A 19,497-nucleotide genomic window follows, 5' to 3' on the forward strand; every position below is an offset into this window, starting at 1 on the left:
ACCTACCTAAGGAGACGAAAGACCTGTATGCAGAAAATTATAAGACACTGATGAAAGAAATTAAAGATGATACAAATAGATGGAGAGATATACCATGTTCTTGGATGGGAAGAATCAACATTGTGAAAATGACTCTACTACCCAAAGCAATCTACAGATTCAATGCAATCCCTATCAAACTACCACTGGCATTTTTCACAGAACTAGAACAAAAAATTTCACAATTTGTATGGAAACACAAAAGACCCCGAATAGCCAAAGCAATCTTGAGAACGAAAAAAGGAGCTGGAGGAATCAGGCTCCCTGACTTCAGACTATACTACAAAGCTACAGTAATCAAGACAGTATGGTACTGGCACAAAAACAGAAATATAGATCAATGGAACAGGATAGAAAACCCAGCGATAAACCCACGCACATATGGACACCTTATCTTTGATAAAGGTGGCAGGAATGTACAGTGGAGAAAGGACAGCCTCTTCAATAAATGGTGCTGGGAAAACTGGACAGGTACATGTAAAAGTATGAGATTAGATCACTCCCTAACACCATACACAAAAATAAGCTCAAAATGGATTAAAGACCTAAATGTAAGGCCAGAAACTATCAAACTCTTAGAGGAAAACATAGGCAGAACACTCTATGACATAAATCACAGCAAGATCCTTTCTGACCCACCTCCTAGAGTAATGGAAATAAAAACAAAAATAAACAAATGGGACCTAATGAAACTTCAAAGCTTTTGCACAGCAAAGGAAACCATAATCAAGACCAAAAGACAACCCTCAGAATGGGAGAAAATATTTGCAAATGAAGCAACTGACAAAGGTTTAATCTCCAAAATTTACAAGCAGCTCATGCAGCTCAATAACAAAAAAACAAACAACCCAATCCAAAAATGGGCAGAAGACCTAAATAGACATTTCTCCAAAGAAGATATACAGAATGCCAACAAACACATGAAAGAATGCTCAACATCATTAATCATTAGAGAAATGCAAATCAAAACTACAATGAGATATCATCTCACACCAGTCAGAATGGCCATCATCAAAAAATCTAGAAACAATAAATGCTGGAGAGGGTGTGGAGAAAAGGGAACACTCTTGCACTGCTGGTGGGAATGTGAATTGGTTCAGCCACTATGGAGAACAGTATGGAGGTTCCTTAAAAAACTACAAATAGAATTACCGTATGACCCAGCAATCCCACTACTGGGCATATACCCTGAGGAAACCAAAACTCAAAAAGAGTCATGTACCAAAATGTTCATTGCAGCTCTATTTACAATAGCCCGGAGATGGAAACAACCTAAGCGCCCATCATCGGATGAATGGATAAAGAAGATGTGGCACATATATACAATGGAATATTACTCAGCCATAAAAAGAAACGAAATTGAGCTATTTGTAATGAGGTGGATAGACCTAGAGTCTGTCATACAGAGTGAAGTAAGTCAGAAAGAAAAAGACAAATACCGTATGCTAACGCATATATATGGAATTTAAGGGGAAAAAAAAATGTCATGAAGAACCTAGGGGTAAGACAGGAATAAAGACGCAGACCTACTGGAGAACGGACTTGAGGATATGGGGAGGGGGAAGGGTGAGCTTTGACAGGGTGAGAGAGAGTCATGGACATATACACACTAACAAACGTAGTAAGGTAGATAGCTAGGGGGAAGCAGCCGCAAGGCACAGGGATATTAGCTCGGTGCTTTGTGACAGCCTGGAGGGGTGGGATAGGGAGAGTGGGAGGGAGGGAGACGCAAGAGGGAAGACATATGGGAACATATGTATATGTATAACTGATTCACTTTGTTATAAAGCAGAAACTAACACACAATTGTAAAGCAATTATACCCCAATAAAGATGTTTAAAAAAAAAAAAAAAAAAAAAAAAAAAAAGAGTAGTTCAGGAGACATTCTCTTTCTTTCAAACATTTCATGTAGAAAAAGCATCTCAGCAGCTACCACAGCAGTCTCCCTTCCTTCTTTCTGTTCCACAGGGAGTTGGCACAGATTGGAATATCAGCTTTGCTACTGATCATGTGACTATGGTGCAAATTCTCAGAACACTAGTTTCCTCACCTGTGAAACAGAATTAAAGACACCTACCACAGGGAGTTGTCTGGAACAATTTATATAAGGTATTCGCTGATAGAATCTGCACTGAGTAAATGATGCCATTGTGGTGATTGAGCTGACGGTAGTAAAATTTATTGAGTAAACAATTTGCATATATTCTGTTTGTATTCCCCTCTCTTTCCTATTTTAAGTCTTTAACTAGACCCAGGTATTTCTCTTTCTTTTTTTTTAATTTTAATTTTTTAATTTAAGTATAGTTGATTTATAATGTTTCAGCAAAGTGATTCAATTATACATATATATATATATGTACTCTTTTTCAGATTCTTTTCCGTTATAGGTTACTACAAGATACTGACTGTAGTTCCCTGTGCTACATAGTAGGTCCTTGCTGTTTACCTATTTTATATATAGTAGTATGTACCTGTTAATCTCAAATTCCAAATTTATCCCCCCCTCACCTTTCTCCTTTGGTAACCATACGTTTTTTTTCTCTGTCTCCAGGTATTTCTTTGCTTCAGGATTTCTGCAGAGTTGAAAACAGAAGCTTCTAACTTTCTTCTGGTCTTTGGTCTTTGATTTTAGCACAAGCTCACTAAAGAGATTAGGTGTGCCCCTGGGGTCAGGGATGAAAGGAGTACACTCTTAAAGGAAAAGTGTGAGGGGCGGGGAGAGAGGGAAATAGATATTGACCTCTTGACCCATGGACTTTGCCAAAAGTGTCCTTACAACCAACCCTGACAGTTACCACCTGACGGGACTGTGGGTACCTCAGTGGTAACCAGAGTGAGTATGGCCAGAAGGCCTCCCAAATGCTTTGTGTGCTGTGCCATGTCCCAGGACTCTGGAATAATCGAAGAGGTTAAGCTCCAACAATGACTAAGAATAGTTGTCTGGCTAATGGAACATATGATTTCTAAACACCTCAGTATGTGCACCACTTAAAAACTCCTCATCTTTCTTGAACACCTTACTGCATGCCAGATAGGATTCTAAGTGCTTTACATGTAATAATCATTTAATTGTCACAATACACAGTACTATTATCCCACTTTTAAAGGAGACTGAGAGGTTAAATAAATGGCCCAAATTTACCCAGTTAGCAAGTAGTGTAGCCTGGATGTGAACTTAGGCATTCTAGCTTCCATGCTCTAAAAATGCTTCCCATACCTGCTATATGACTGGGTCTACAATTCAGGACCTCTATCTGTGGGTTTAAGAAGACTGGATGGGAAGACACTAGTTTAGAGTAGCATCTTCAGGGTAGATTTCAGACAGCGCTGACTGAGGACTCATGGTCTGTGTTAGTCATGGCAGCTGGCCGTGGGCCACAGGGGGCAGACTTAGAAACAAAAGTCTTCCTTTGAGGGAAATGAGGGCCAGGATGCTGGTGAAATCAGTGCCACCCCTAGGATCAGGTCATTTCCCAAGGAAGCCTGTCAGGCTGGGAGATGTGGGGCAACTGGGGGTCTGTACATAAAAGAGAGGTGCTGGAGGACCTTTGGGCTGTGGAGTAGCAGCCACAAGACATGGGGGAAAACGTCCTACCAGTGTGGGACCCTTGCCCCTCTGTTTCACCAAGGGAAAGTTTCCAGTTATGGATTCCATTGACCCCTCTCCTATTGCCTTCTCCTAGACTTCCCCTACAGTGCCTAAATTTGTACCTAATTAGGGTTAATCAAATGTCTACTTTAAAAAGAGAAGTCTTTCAGGGAGTGGGAAGAACTTCCATGGGTCAGATTATTTGACCCCCACCCCGACCAGAGTGCAGCCGAGATGAACTTCACTAAGAAAACAGGTACTTTGATGGAGGACAGTATAGAGGTGTAACTTTGGACTCCTGAACACTTTGGGAGAAAGCGTGGGCTTAAGTGCAGCGTCATGATAGGGAGGTAGGGGTGATAACAGGTCAGGAAAACTGGGAAGACATTCTTAAAGACTGATAGATAGGAAGAGGCTAGGGAACATCTCCATAGTGTGTCCAGGAAAGTGGGAAGAGGGGAATTTCCTTCTCCAGCCCCTGGCTCAGATGGCTCCCCTGCTCCCACTTCTGGGTTAGGGTTCTGTGACTAGCAAAAGGTTACTGGGTTTTAGTGGGCTTTTCGTAGGATGGTCTGGGACCCTACAATCAGTAACTTTTTTTCCTATGGGGAAAACCATTCCCAGGTCCAAACTACTAATTTCTTAATGGGTTTTTGAAACACAGCTTGTTTTTATGTTGGGGATTGCCTGTAAACATGTTGCCTCCTTTCAAAATGATTTACGCTGCGTTTAAAAGCTAGAAATGCACTCACATGATCTTCTTCTGTATGGCTAATATGTCCTCATGTTCCAGTGAAAGCCACACTGAGATATAAAAGGACTAAAGCTACCAACCAAAAAAAAAAAATCTTGAATTTATTTTGTCTTCTTCTTTCCTAAAATTTTCACTACTTCCTGAAATCTAGGTGAGCAAGTCCCAACCCTTCAAGTAGCATTTGATGTTTCACCAATAACGAGTTCAATCAAACCTCAGGCCCTTCCAAAATCCACCTAATTTGTAGACAGTTCTCTGCCTTGGTACTTCTTCCATTCCTCAGTTCAGTTGCTTTAGGAAATCAGGGGGAAACACTCATCTGTTGATGGAGGGACACATTGGGAGGGATGTGATTATGGAGCTCAAGAGGGTCTCATCAACTGAGAAGGGGTTGGTTATTGCTGGTAGGAGCCAAACTACAACAGTTACGGATACATACGTTTGATGGTTCTAATTCTTTACCTCATTCCACCTTTTGAAGCTTTTAAGAAAAGCATACGTTCTTGTCACAAAACAACAATCCATGAGGATACAGATGGAGTTCTTACCCAAAGAAAGAGATTTACTTTTTGTCCTTTCAAAGAATTCTACTGCCTCCCTCTAAGGCAAATTCCTAGGTCTTGGGTGAATCGAAATGTCACTTGCCAACCTGAACAAATAGACAGTTATTTCTCATGAATAACTCAGTGAAGCCAGCTGGGTTCTTGGGATAGCTCAAAGATACTGGACCAGTAGACAAAAAGGAATCTTCTCTCTCCTTTTACCTAGCCGACAATGCCAGCAAGTTTAAGAATGACAATAGATCTGTTCTTTGTAACATGAAAGTACATGAAGGGAAAGTTCTTTTCTCTCTCTCTCTCCTTGAAAATCTAAGAAGATGAAGGAAGTTTATATCATTACGAGAACTAGAAGTTGTAGTAGACAACTCCTAATTGTGTCCAGCATCCATTTTTCCCTTCCCCTGTGAATAAAGCACTGATTTTCTTTTAGGGACCATTTCTTCATCTATACTCAATCATGGAATTTATGTAGGTCTGATTCTACTTTCTGGTTCCAGGAGTGATCTTGTGATGCAGTTCTGACCAGTAAAGGTACTGTATCTTTCTGGCCATGGGAGCTCAGAAGTGGATATGCGACACAGGCTGAGTCAATAAGCCATTGAGGATTGCATTGAACATCAGTTCTAGGACCTCCTGGATATACTGGGCGTGAGACACTCTTTCTATAGAGTTGTTGGATTGGAGCTGCTGATGGCTGTCTTGCCACCATATGTGGGAGCCCCTTGACAATGGTCCCTACAGAGAGAATAACAAAGGTGAGAGATGGAGAAGGACAGACCCATAATAGCCTGTCTGGAGGGTCAGGATCCAGCTTTGCCTGAAGTCAGATATGCCTATGGACTTTAAAGTTACATGAGCCAAAAAAATTTCCTTTCTTGCTTAGGCCAGTTTGAATTAGGTTTCTGTGGCAACTTAAGAGCCACTGACTTATCCAGAATTGTTTTACCACGTCCCTAGTTTTTTTGTTTTTTAACATCTTTATTGGAGTATAATCGCTTTACAATGGTGTGCTAGTTTCTGATGCATAAAAAAGTGAATCAGCTATACGTATACATATATGCCCATATCTCCTCCCTCTTGCGTCTCCCTCCCACCCTCCCTAACCCACCCCTCTAGGTGGACACAAAGCACCGAGCTGATCTCCCTGTGCTATGCAGCTGCATCCCACTAGCTAGCTATTTCACATTTGGTAGTGTATATATGTCCATGCCACTCTCTCATTTCGTCCCAGCTTACCCTCCCCCCTCCCCACGTCCACAAGTCCATTCTCTACATCTGCGTCTTTATTCCTGTCCTGCCCCTAGGTTACTCAAAACCATTTTTTTCTTTTTTAGATTCCATATATATGCGTTAGCATATGGTATTTATTTTTCGCTTTCTGACTTACTTCACTCTCTATGACAGACTCTAGGTCCATCCACCTCACTACAAATAACTCAATTTCGTTTCTTTTTATGGCTAATATTCCATTGTATATATGTGCCAAATCTTCGTTATCCGTTCATCTGTCGATGGACACTTAGGTTGCTTACACGTCCTGGCTATTGTAAATAGAGCTGCAATGAATATTGTTGTACATGACTTTTTTTTTTTTTTTTGGCGGTACGCGGGCCTCTCACTGTTGTGGCCTCTCCAGTTGTTGAGCACAGGCTCCGGACGCACAGGCTCAGCAGCCATGGCTCACGGGCCCAGCCGCTCCGTGGCATGTGGGATCCTCACGGACCGGGGCACGAACCCGTGTCCCCTGCATTGGCAGGCGGACTCTCAACCACTGCGCCACCAGGGAAGCCCCATGACTGTTTTTGAATTATGGTTTTCTCAGGGTATATGCCCAGTAGTGGGATTGCTGGGTCATATGTGAGTTCTAGTTTTAGTTTTTTAAGGAACCTCCATACTATTGTCCACACTGGCTGTATCAATTTACATTCCCACCAACAGTGCAAGAGGATTCCCTTTTCTCCACACCCTCTCCAGCATTTATTGTTTGCAGATTTTTTGATGATGGCCATTCTGACTGGCGTGAGGTGATACCTCACTGTAGATTTGATTTGCATTTCTCTAATGATTAATGATGTTGAGCATTCTTTCATGTGTTTGTTGGCAGTCTGTATACCTTCTTTGGAGAAATGTCTATTTAGGTCTTCTGCCCATTTTTGGATTGGGTTGTTTGGTTTTTTTGATATTGAGCTGCATGAGCTGCTTGCATATTTTGGAGATTAATCCTTTGTCAGTTGCTTCATTTGCAAATATTTTCTCCCATTCTGAGGGTTGCCTTTTTGTCTTGTTTATGGTTTCCTTTGCTGTGCAAAAGCTTTAAGTTTCATTAGGTCCCATTTGTTTATTTTTTGTTTTTATTTCCATTTCTCTAGGAGGTGGGTCAAAAAGGATCTTGCTGTGATGTATGTCATAGAGTGTTCTGCCTATGTTTTCCTCTAAGAGTTTGATAGTGTCTGGCCCTACATTTAGGTCTTTAATCCATTTTGAGTTTATTTTTGTGTATGGTGTCAGGGAGTGTTCTAATTTCATTCTTTTACATGTGGCTGTCCAGTTTTCCCAGCACCACTTATTGAAGAGGCTGTCTTTTCTCCATTGTATATTCTTGCCTCCTTTCTCAAAGATAAGGTGACCATACGTGTGTGGGTTTATCTCTGGGCTTTCTATCCTGTTTCATTGATCTATATTTCTGTTTCTGTCCCAGTACCATACTGTCTTGATTACTGTAGCTTTGTAGTATAGTCTGAAGTCAGGGAGCCTGATTCCTCCAGCTCCATTTTTCTTTCTCAAGATGGCTTTGGTTATTCGGGGCCTTTTGTGTTTCATACAAATTGTGAAATTTTTTTTTCTAGTTCTGTGAAAAATGCCGTGGGTAGTTTGATAGGGATTGCACTGAATCTGTAGATTGCTTTGGGTAGTATAGTCACTTTCAACATTTCTTCCAATCCAAGAACATGGTATACCTCTCCATCTGTTTGTATCATCTTTAATTTCTTTCATCAGTGTCTTACAGTTTTCTGCATACAGGTCTTTTGTCTCCCTAGGTAGGTTTATAACTAGATATTTTATTCTTTTGGTTGCAGTGGTAAATGGGAGTGTTTCCTTAATTTCTCTTTCAGATATTTCATCATTAGTGTGTAGGAATGTGAGAGGTTTCTGTTCATTAATTTTGTATCCTGCTACTTTACCAAATTCAAGATTAGCTCTAGTGGTTTTCCGGTAGCATCTTTGGGATCATCTATGTATAGGTCCAATTATCTAGTATATACATATATACTATCTATGTATAGTATCATGTCATTTGCAAACAGTGACACCTTTACTTCTTCTTTTCCGATTTGGATTCCTTTTCTTTTTCTTCTCTGATTGCTATGTTGAATAACAGTGGTGAGAGTGGGCAACCTTGTTCTGTTCCTGATCTTAGTGGAAACGGTTTCAGTTTTTCACCATTGAGAACGATGTTGGCTGTGGGTTTGTCATATATGGCCTTTATTATGTTGAGGTAAGTTTCCTCTATGCCTACTTTCTGGAGGATTTTTATCATAAATGGGTTTTAAATTTTGTCGAAAGCTTTCTCTGCATCTATTGAGATGATCATATCGTTTTTCTCCTTCAATTTGTGAATATGGTTTATCACATTGATTGATTTGTGTATATTGAAGAATCCCTGAATTCCTGGGATAAACTCCATATGATCACGGTGTATGATCCTTTTAATGTGCTTTTGGATTCTGTTTGCTAGTATTCTGTTGAGGATTTTTGCATCTATGTTCATCAGTGGTATTGGCCTGTAGTTTTCTTTTGTGACATCTTTGTCTGGTATTGGTATCAGGGTGATGGTGGCCTTGTAGAATGAGTTTAGGAGTGTTCCTCCCTCTGCTACATTTTGGAAGAGTTTGAGTAGGATAGGTGTTAGCTCTTCTCTAAATGTTTGATAGAATTCGCCTGTGAAGCCATCTTGTCCTGAGTGTTTGTTTGTTGGAAGATTTTTAATCACAGTTTCAATTTCAGTGCTTGTGATTGGTCTGTTTATATTTTCTATTTTTTCCTGGTTCAGTCTTGGAAGGTTGTGCTTTTCTAAGAATTTGTCCATTTCTTCCAGGTTGCCCATTTTATTGGCATATAGTTGCTTGTAGTAATCTCTCATGATCCTTTGTATTTCTGCAGTGTCAGTTGTTACTTCTCCTTTTTCATTCCTAATTCTATTGATTCGAGTCTTCTCCCTTTTTTCTTGATGAGTCTGGCTTATGGTTTATAAATTTTGTTTATCTTCTCAAAGAACCAACTTTTAATATTATTGATATTTGCTATCGTTTCCTTCATTTCTTTTTCATTCATTTCTGATCTGAACTTTATGATTTCTTTCCTTCAGCTAACTTTGGGGTTTTTTGTTCTTCTTTCTCTAACTGTTTTAGGGGTAAGGTTAGGTTGTTTATTTCAGATGATTTTTGTTTCTTAAGGTAGGATTGTATTGCTATAAACTTCCCTCTTAGAACTGCTTTTGCTGCATCCCACAGGCTTTGGGTTTTCATGTTTTCACTGTCATTTGTTTCTAGGTATTTTTTGTTTATTTCGTCTTTGATTTCTTCAGTGATCTCTTGGTTATTTAGTATTGTTTAACCTCCATGTATTTGTATTTTTTACAGTTTTTTTTCCTGTATTGATATATAGTCTCATAGTGTTGTGGTCAGAAAAGATACCTGACACAATTTCAATTTTCTTAAATTTACTAAGGCTTTTTTTGTGACCCAAGATATGATCTATCCTGCAGAATGTTCCATGAGCACTTGAGAAGAAAGTGTATTCTGTTGTTTTTGGATGGAATGTTCTATAAATATCAATTAAGTCCATCTTGTTTAATGTGTCACTTAAAGCTGTGTTTCCTTATTTATTTTCATTTTGGATGATGTGCCCATTGGTGAAAGTGGGATGTTCAAGTCCCCTACTATGATTGTGTTACTGTCCATTTCCCCTTTTATGGCTGTTAGCATTTGCCTTATGTATCAAGGTGCTCCTATGTTGGGTGCATAAATATTTACAATTGTTGTATCTTCTTCTTGGATTGATCCCTCGATCATTATGTAGTGCCCTTCTTTGTCTCTTGTAATAGTCTTTATTTTAAAGTGTATTTTGTCTGATAGAAGAACTGCTACTCCAGCTTTCTTTTGGTTTCCATTTGCATGGAATATCTTTTTCCATCCCCTCCCTTTCAGTCTATATGTGTCCTTAGGTCTGAAGTGGGTCTCTTGTAGACAACATATGTACAGGTCATGTTTTTGTATCCATTCAGCCAGTCTATGCCTTTTGGTTGGAGCATTTAATCCATTTACATTTAAGGTTAATTATCAATATGTATGTTCCTATTACCATTTTCTTAATTGTTTTGGGTTTGTTATTGTAGGGCTTTTCCTTCTCTTGTGTTTCCTGCCTAGAGAACTTCCTTTAGCATTTGCTGTAAAGCTGGTTTGGTGGTGCTGAATTCTCTTAGCTTTTGCTTGTCCATAAAGGTTTTATTTCTCTGTCAAATCTACATGAGATCCTTGCTGGGTAGAGTAATCTTGGTTGTAGGTTTTTCCATTTCATCACTTTAAATATGTTCTGCCACATGCTTCTGGCTTGCAAAGTTTCTGCTGAGAAACCAGCTGTTAACCTTATGGGAATTCCCTTGTATGTTATTTGTTGCTTTTCACTTGATGCTTTTAAATTTTTTCTTTGTATTTAATTTTTGATAGTTTGAGTAATATATGTCTTGGCATGTTTCTCCTTGGATTTATCCTGTATGGGACTCTCTGTGCTTCCTGTACTTGATTGACTCTTTCCTTTCCCATATTAGGGAAGTTTTCAAGTATAATCTCTTCAAATATTTTCTCAGTCACTTTCTGTTTCTCTTCTTCTGGGACCCCTATAATTTGAATGTTGGTGTGTCTAACATTGTCCCAGAGGTCTCTGAGAGTATCCTCAATTCTTTTCATTCTTTTTTCTTTATTCTGCTCTGCAGTAGTTATTTCCACTATTTTATCTTCCAGGTCACTTACCTGTTCTTCTGCCTCAGTTATTCTGCTATTGATTCCTTCTAGAGAATTTTTAATTTCATTTATTGTGTTGTTCATCATTGTTTGTTTGCTCTTTAGTTCTTCTAGGTCCTTGTGAAACGTTTCTTGTAATTTTTTTCCGTTCTATTTCCAAGATATTGGATCATGTTTACTATCATTACTCTCAACTCTTTTTCAGGTAGACTGCCTATTTCCCCTTCATTTGTTTGGTCTGGTGGGTTTTTACCTTGCTCCTTCATGTGCTGTGTGTTTCTCTGTCTTCTCGTTTTGCTTAACTTACTGTGTTTGGGGTCTCCTTTTTGCTGGCTGCAGGTTCATAATTCCCGTTGTTTTTGGGGTCTTCCCCCAGTGGGTAAGGTTAGTTCAGTGGGTTGTGTAGGCTTCCTGGTGGAGAAGACTGTTGCCTGTGTTCTGGTGGATGAGGCTGGATCTTGGCTTTCCATTGGGCAGGACCCCGTCCAGTGGTGTGTTTTGGGGTGTCTGTGAGCTTAGTATGATTTTAGGCAGCCTCTCTACTAATGGGTGGGGTTGTGTTCCTATCTCACTAGTTGTTGGTCATGGGGTGTCCAGCACTGGAGCTGCTGGTTGCTGAGTGGAGCTGGGTCTTAGCATTGAGACAGAGATCTCTGGCAGAGCTCCTGCCGGCTAAGATTATTTGGGGCGGGAGGTCTCTGGTGGACCAATGTCCTGAACTCGGCTCTCCTACCTCAGAGGCTCAGGTCTGACTCCTGGCTGGAGCACCAAGACCCTGTCAGCCACACAGGTCAGAAGAAAAGGGAGAGAAAAAAGAAAGAAAGAAAAAAATAAACTAAAATAGAAGTTATTAAAATTTAAAAAGTTAGTTAAAAAAATTTAAAAGTAATAAAAAAAATCAAGAAGAGAGCAACCAAACCAATAAAGAAATCCATCAATGGTAAGAAGTTTTAAAAACTATTTAAAAAAAAATGGACAGACAGATCCCTAGGACAAATGGTAAAAGCAAACCTATATAGACAAAATCACACACAGAAGCATACACATACACACTCACAAAAAGAGAAAAAGTTGGAAAAATATATATATCGTTGCTCCCAAAGTCCACCTCCTCAATTTGGGATGATTCGTTGTCTCTTCAGGTATTCCAGAGATGCAGGGTACATCAAGTTGAATGTGGAGATTTAATCCGCTGCTCCTGAGGCTGCTGGGAGAGATTTCCCTTTCTCTTCTTTGTTCTCAGAGCTCCCGGGGCTCAGCTTTGGATTTGGTCCCGCCTCTGTGTGTAGGTCGCCTGAGGGCATCTGCTCTTTGCCCAGACAGGACAGGGTTAATGGAGCAGCTGATTCGGGGGCTCTGGCTCACTCAGGCCGGGGGGGGGGGGGAGGGAGGGGCACAGATTGCACCAGCCTGAGGCCGTCGTGTGTTCTCCCGGGGAAATTGTCCCTGGATCATGGGACCCTGGCAGTGGCAGGCTGCACAGCAGCTCCCGGGAGGGGAGGTGTGGAGAGTGAGCTGTGCTCGCACACAGGCTTCTTGGTGGCGGCAGCAGCGGCCTTAGCATCTAATGCCCGTCTCTGGGGTCCGCGCTTTTAGCCGCGGCTCGCGCCCGTCTCTGGAGCTCGTTTATGTCGTGCTATGAATCCCCTCTCTTCGCGCACCCTGAAACAATGGTCTCTTGCCTCTTCAGCAGCTCCAGACTTTTCCCCGGACTCCCTCCCGGTCAGTTGTGGCGCACTAACCCCTTCAGGTTGTGTTCATGACACCAACCCCAGTCCTCTCCCGGCAATCCGACCGAAGCCTGAGCCTCAGCTCCCAGTCCCACCCGCCCCGGCGGGTGAGCAGACAAGCCTCTCGGGCTGGTGAGTGCCGGTCGGCACTGATCCTCCGTGCTGGAATCCCTCTGCTTTGCCCTCCGCACCCGATGCTGCGCTCTCCTCCGTGGCTCCGAGGCTTTCCCCCCGCCCACCCCCATCTCCACCAGTGAAGGGGCTTCCTAGTGTGTGGAAACCTTTCCTCCTTCACAGCTCCCTCCCACTGGTGCAGGTCCCTTCCCTATTCTTTGTCTCTGTTTTTTCTTTTTTCTTTTGCCCTCCCCAGGTATGTGGGGAGTTTCTTGTCTTTTGGGAGGTCTGAGGTCTTCTGCCAGCGTTCAGTAGGTGTTCTGTAGGAGTTGTTCCACGTGTAGATGTATTTCTGATGTATCTGTAGGGAGGAAAGTGATCTCCACGACTTACTCCTCCACTCTCTTGAAAGGTCCCCCCCGCCCCCGTCCCTAGTTTTTAACAAATGCCTTCAAGGAGCAGGAGAAGGAAAATATGAACAAGTCTTAGTTCTTGTATTGGACCAGTGTACAGCAGGAGCTCATTTCTCTTATCCATCATGTGTAGAAAATTACCTTCTGATGGTTTTGTACTTGTGTGGCTATTACACATTCCATCTCAAATCCTTTCCTAAGATGGCTAGCACGAGCTCAGCATCTTGATCTCCCTTTCTTCTGACTACAGAATTCAGAAGCTGTGTCTGTTACTGTCCAGACAGCTGCCAAGTATATCCATCCATTTGGTTTGTAAATCATCTTCGTAATAGAACAAATCTTTCAGAATGTTGTTATTTATTCACCCAACCATCTCTTTGTTCCAACCATGACCTACCTGAACCCATCCCTTTCGCCATAAAGACATAGTGTTATGTCTTTTATGACGGTGGAAACCAGCTTACCTCCTTCCCACCCATGTGTCTACAAACCCCTTTTACAGATAAACATTCTTCTAATTTAGCCAAAGAAGTAAAAAGAGGAAGGAGGTATAATATATGCCATGCAGCTCTTGAAAAGAAACAGTAATGAAGGTACTAATATTTGTAGAAACCTCTAGAGCCATCCCATTTCCGAAATTATTACTTACAGGATATGCATGCTGCTGTTAAAGAAGCAGAAATCTTTATCTGCTAATAATAATAATAATAAAGCCCAACTAGGACAAACCGCAGCCCGCTGCCAGAGGACTGTGGCAGTCTTGACAAATTTTCCAGAACATAAAATGCCAGTAGATAACAGGTATTAGGTTTTCTTCTGGCAAATCTGAACACTTCACAGCTAGCCTATCTTGCTCTCTTAATTGGGCCTATAAAAACTCACCAGGCATCTCTTGGAGCCATTGAAATTCCCTCCACTTGTTCTTTACAGCTTTTCAGAGCCTAGATGGGAAAACAGCTACCAAACAGACTTGCTGAAAAGAATTTTAAGGTCTCATGTCTATATTTACAAACCTTGCAATCTGTGTGTATTCATTTATTTCAACACAAATGAAGTGAATAAATCAGGAGCTCCTTTGGGAAAAGAAAAACCACCATATTTGAGAGAAAAAGAACAAAATATGTGACTGAGGCAACTCCCAAATGTTCTCTATCGCTTTTCCCAGCACCCCTCATGCACACCCTGCTTCCAACAGAATTAACTGCACTCATTTAGCAGATAATACTACCCTACACTACAGCATTTCTCACATATATTAATGTCCTTTTTTTTGGTTTTGGCTTAGATGTCTGTATTCCTGGCTAGACTGTGAGTTCCTCCGACATAGAGATGATATATTATTGTTACCAGTACTGCGCTTATGCTAAGGCTGAGCAAATATTGGTTAAAATTGAATAGGAGACACAGAAAAAAGAGAAGGAAAAGAGAGAGAGGTATGAGAGCAAGGGAGAACCCAAGAGAGCAGTAAGAGAAATCTTTGGCTCTGGGCCACTGGGCAGGTGTAACATAGGCAGAAAACTACCCACAAGATGGCCTGGGAAGATGCAGAAAGTCTGAGGGGGATCAAAGAAAAAAAGAGTGATAAAAATACATTCCAAAAAATATTAATAAGGAGCAGCTTTTCCTAAAAGCATACTCCAAAATTTCTCTAGGATTGTCTTCCAAGTTTCTAATATACAGCCTGCAAATTTCATTATACATTTCTTGTGCAGAAAATGACAACTGTATCATGACACCTGGCTAAAAGTGACTGTAAACTGCACCCTAATTTCAGAGATGTGAAAAATAAAATAAACAAACAATAAAACCACCAGAAAACTATGAACAGAACCTAATAATCTTTTCAGTGATTCATAGATCCTAATACTCTTTCTGTGATTTTTTTTTTTCGGTACGCGGGCCTCTCACTGTTGTGGCCTCTCCCGTTGCAGAGCACAGGCTCCGGACGTGCAGGCTCAGCGGCCATGGCTCACGGGCCCAGCCGCTCCGCGGCATGTGGGATCCTCCCGGACCGGGGCACGAACCCGTGTCCCCTGCACCGGCAGGCGGACTCTCAACCACTGCGCCAGCAGGGAAGCCCTCCGTGATTGTTTTAATAATTTTGGCTTTGAAGACTTTTGTGAGCATACTTTCATTCTTTTTGGCCTTTTAAGAAAGTAGTTATTAGGTAACTTATTCCCCTAATTTCCTTCTCAATAGATCAGAAGTTCCCCAGTATAGTGTGACTCGAGGGGATATTTGTCAGGCCTCTCAGTCTGAGGTACTGGGAGCTTGGGGGATTCTGAGTCCATGACAGTATTTTTTGATGATGCTGGTCCATGTACTGATCTTGTTAGATAAGTAGAACTACTTCAGTGTTTACTGAAGCAATTGGAATCAATGCCCTACTTTTAGACTTGTGAGTCAGAAAGCTTGATGACCACCTGAAGAAGCACCTGGGAGCCCTCTCTTGGGTCCCATCCCTCCCCTTCATGGAGTGTCTAACCGTTTTTAACAGGCACTCTCAGTGATCCTGAAGACCAGCCAATCTAGGAACCACAGTCTCATAAAAGCTGCCTTGTTGTGTCTGGCTGACTGGCAGGAATGAAATGGTAACTTTCTAAACTTGCTTTCCTAGCTCTCTCCAAAAGTAGCAAGACAACGGGGTGATCTCTCAGGTCTACGGTGGACAAAAGATACTAGTGTTTTTCCTTGGCTTGTGGAGAGGACGGGAAAGGATGCTGAGATTCTAATCCCTGGTTTGGAGTATCACAGCCAATCACAATGAACAGTCATCTTTTATGACAGTGCATTTCCCAAGCATCCCTTTGGGAAGCTGGAGTCCCCAGCTGTCTGGGAAATGTAAAATCAGTCACTTTTGGCAAAGCTCAACACACCCGAGCATGGGAAACACAAATGAAAATAGAGAGACTCTTTTACTCACTAGATTGTTTGTCTGGTTACACATTTGCTCAGCACAGAAACAGAATCATCAAGATAGGGAGGACACAAGTGTGTAGTTATCTAGCTCAGGTTTGATGAAGGTAAGAGGAAACTTTAAGTCTCATGAGTGGAAGCATTTTCATCCTTTCAGTTTGATGTAAGGAGATCATATAAAGTAAGGTCCAAACAACAGGGACTACTTTATCTAAAATTACTTATCTTATTTTGCTCATAGGAATTCACACTGGTTTTGAGAAGGAAGACTTTTCAATGCACTGGACATGGTGGGAACAACTTCCCTTTATTTTATTGTCCATTTGGTTCAGGGAGCAGAGCCTCATGTATAGAGTCTTTCATCAAAGTCAATAAGTCAATCTGATTAAGCTTGAAATGAATTGTTGTAGATTGTTAGTCTGTGAACATCTTTCTCTTCTGTTATTGAGAGTCTAAGTGACCAGTTGCCCCATCACTGTAAATGCCACTCTGCTTAATCCTACATCTGTAATAAAGCCAGTAAATAGCTGTTTGTTCGGATGTGTAGTCACAGGATGCTTATCTGTGGGAGAGGCTGAGGCCATTTGGTTGGGGATCGCTAATCCTTACTGTGTATTTCTGATTAGTGTTTTTAAACTCTGCCATATAAGGCAGAGCCTATGGGGCTAAGAAATTTCAGTCGCTCTGCGCAACAGTGGTGGATGCTGGGACTGAGTTTGGAGCCCCTGTGCAAAAGTACTAGGTTTCATGCATGAGAAACCACAGTATCCAAGTGAAGACTAGAGGGAATCAGCTCAGTGGCTGGACTCTACTCTCCCTCCTGTGACCTCGTGAACACAAATATGAGTGTGAAAATCAAGAAAGGAAACTTTCCTTTAATACATCTGTCCTTCGAAAGAGCTGGTGTGGCCACCAGGGATAAGACAGTTCCTTATGGGGTTCTCAAAACAGCACTAAAAACTGTAGGAGAAGAGGCAGTAATCATCAAAGCGGATGAGTGAGAACCTTGCCTTCTTGAAAAAGGCAAGAGAGTGAATCATGCTATTTTGAAAAAAACCCAGAAAATATCTCTTTAGAGGTCACAATATTCTTTTCTCATCCCAAATGTTGAAGGATTTGGCAAAGAGAACCCTCTAATAAAAAACTGCCCTTATCTCAAAATAAAATGATCTTAGTGTACTGGTAAGATCAGCAAAATGTAAATTGTTCAGATGCAATACACAAACAGTTGATATCTTTGAATTGGTATCTTTCGGACCCTTCTGAAATTTATTTCTAATATCATTTTCCAAAGGAGAGATGGCTTATGTTGCATGGTCTGTTAATGCTTGACCAGATGTCTGAGACTCAAGAGATGGAGGGCAAGGATTAAGGCTCAGTAGATGATGGCCAAGATTGCTTGTGTTCTTTAAAATAGCTAACATCTGCTCCATCCCAACAAGCTGGCATACAAGTCCAACAGGGAGTAAATATGAGAGCAATTAAAATGAACTACTGTGCATTAGGGTGGTTTGATTTATAGAAACAACTTCTGTGGGAGAAAATGGCTGTGGTTTAGGTAATGTTCACATCTATGAAACTGAAGTAACCTAAATATAGCTTGATATGTACAGCGCATTCTTGGCTATGTCCTTCTGCTCTTAACTACATCAGTAAAGATGAATTCAGTGATTGCGATCAGGCATGGACTTACCCAGTGAAGGTCATAGTCAGGTCTTGCTCTTCCTTCACTGTCCTCACATAAAGCGAAAGCTTCCCTCCGAGCCTGATAATACTCCTTCCGCAACTTCTGGATGCGGTCAGTGCTTCCGCTAATGGAACGGCCACTGCAGGACATAATCAGAGGACATAATCAGACAGTCACACAATGTACATCATCCTGGAAACTCGCTTTTTGATTTTTTTTTTTTTTATCAAAGCAGCTGACATCCAAATTTGGAAGATTCAGTAATATCATACAGACATGCTAGGAGAACTGTGAAATCCCTGGTAATAAAAATAAATAAAAACCAGTCTTTATGTGCATATGTTTAGCTCCAAGGGTCAAAACATCTAACTTGGGATTAATAAATGCCTTTTGAGTGAGAACTTAAGATAAGGTCCTGATCTTTAGAGCAATTAAAAGAGCCATCACCTTTTTCTTATAATCATATGTACAGAGTTTGGTTAAATTTTAATGTAGTAACTCATTTTCTCAAATAAGTGGTGCCAACTTGAGACCAGTTGCTTGACCTGAAGGTTGGAGGTGATGCAGAGTTGGCAGGTGCCACTGTTCATTTTAATGACATGTGTGAATTTTTGGAGTGGGGCTGGAGTACATGTCATTATATGGGTGTGGGCAGGACATAGAGAAAGAGAAGAAGGTGGAAGCCATGTGAAGAAGTAAAAAGAAAACTAAAGAGCTGGTCATAGAACATACCATCTTGGTTAGTTGTCCAAGCTTTTCCTCTCTCTACTTAGCTACTTCTTCCTCTCAGGAATTACAGCTTCTCCAGTGACTTATCCATTCAACCCCACACTAGTCAGCCAGTGGCTCCCTTTTAACTTGGATCTGTCACCATCAGTACCAACAGTACCAACATCACATGATACAATCAGGGCTAGGAAGCAAGGGGAGGATGCTAGGCAGGCCTCTACAGCTGATCAACTTGTTTGGTTCATCTGAGGCATAACTGAGTGCCCCATTGTGTCAGACCTTATGTTAAGACCTGGGGATCTTAAAACAAACAGAACTCGTTCACAAAAAGCACACAGTCTGGGAGGTGGGGGGCTGAAAGGGATACAGAGGACCACAATCCATGGTGACCAGTGCTGTAGGTGTGCACAGGGCCTTTGGGGACTCACACTGCTTAAGATTTAACAGGGTGAGAGCAGGGCCAAGGAAGGAGACCACAGAAGGCTCTACAGAGGAGGTGACACTTTAGCTGAGTCTTGAAGGATGCACAGGTGCTCAATAACTGGACAAGTGAGGTGAGGAAATTCCAGGTGGAGGGAAGGGCAATGCAAAGGACAGAAACGAGAAAGCACCCTGCTTTGGGGGGATGCAAGGAGGTCAGTTGGGCAAGCAGTGGTCCTCGGCTTCTTCTGTCCTGCCTCGTACCCATATTGGGTGATGGATGTTCCCTTCCTTCTCTCATTTGGGAAGCAAATTATAATAAAAAGGGAGTGCTGGTACTTTAGGGATATTCTGAACTTACTCTAATAAATGATGAAATATATCACTTGCAAATGTTGGTACTTTAACTCAATTTGTAACAATTAATCATAATGATACTCATATTTCATGGGTATGTGAGAATCACTGCTAGAGTATATACAGGGAATATGGGAGGAAACAGGGAAGAGAGGCAGGTGAGACTGA

At 41.4% G+C, this 19,497-nt stretch overlaps 1 protein-coding gene across 1 annotated transcript in view; it reads right to left on the reverse strand.

Moving 5' to 3' along the window:
- PARD3B (par-3 family cell polarity regulator beta) overlaps window positions 1-19,497 on the reverse strand; it is a 1,040,415-nt gene that overhangs the window by 128,624 nt on the left and 892,294 nt on the right. The window contains exon 21 of the mRNA XM_022567488.3: window positions 17,830-17,962. Within this exon, the coding sequence (XP_022423196.1) occupies window positions 17,830-17,962 (133 nt within the window). The remainder of the gene's footprint in view (window positions 1-17,829; window positions 17,963-19,497) is intronic.

Source organism: Delphinapterus leucas, chromosome 8, assembly GCF_059928025.1.
Source record: "Delphinapterus leucas isolate spDelLeu-1000000601 "Yukka" chromosome 8, BTC_Dleu_Yukka2, whole genome shotgun sequence".
NCBI lineage: Eukaryota > Metazoa > Chordata > Mammalia > Artiodactyla > Monodontidae > Delphinapterus > Delphinapterus leucas.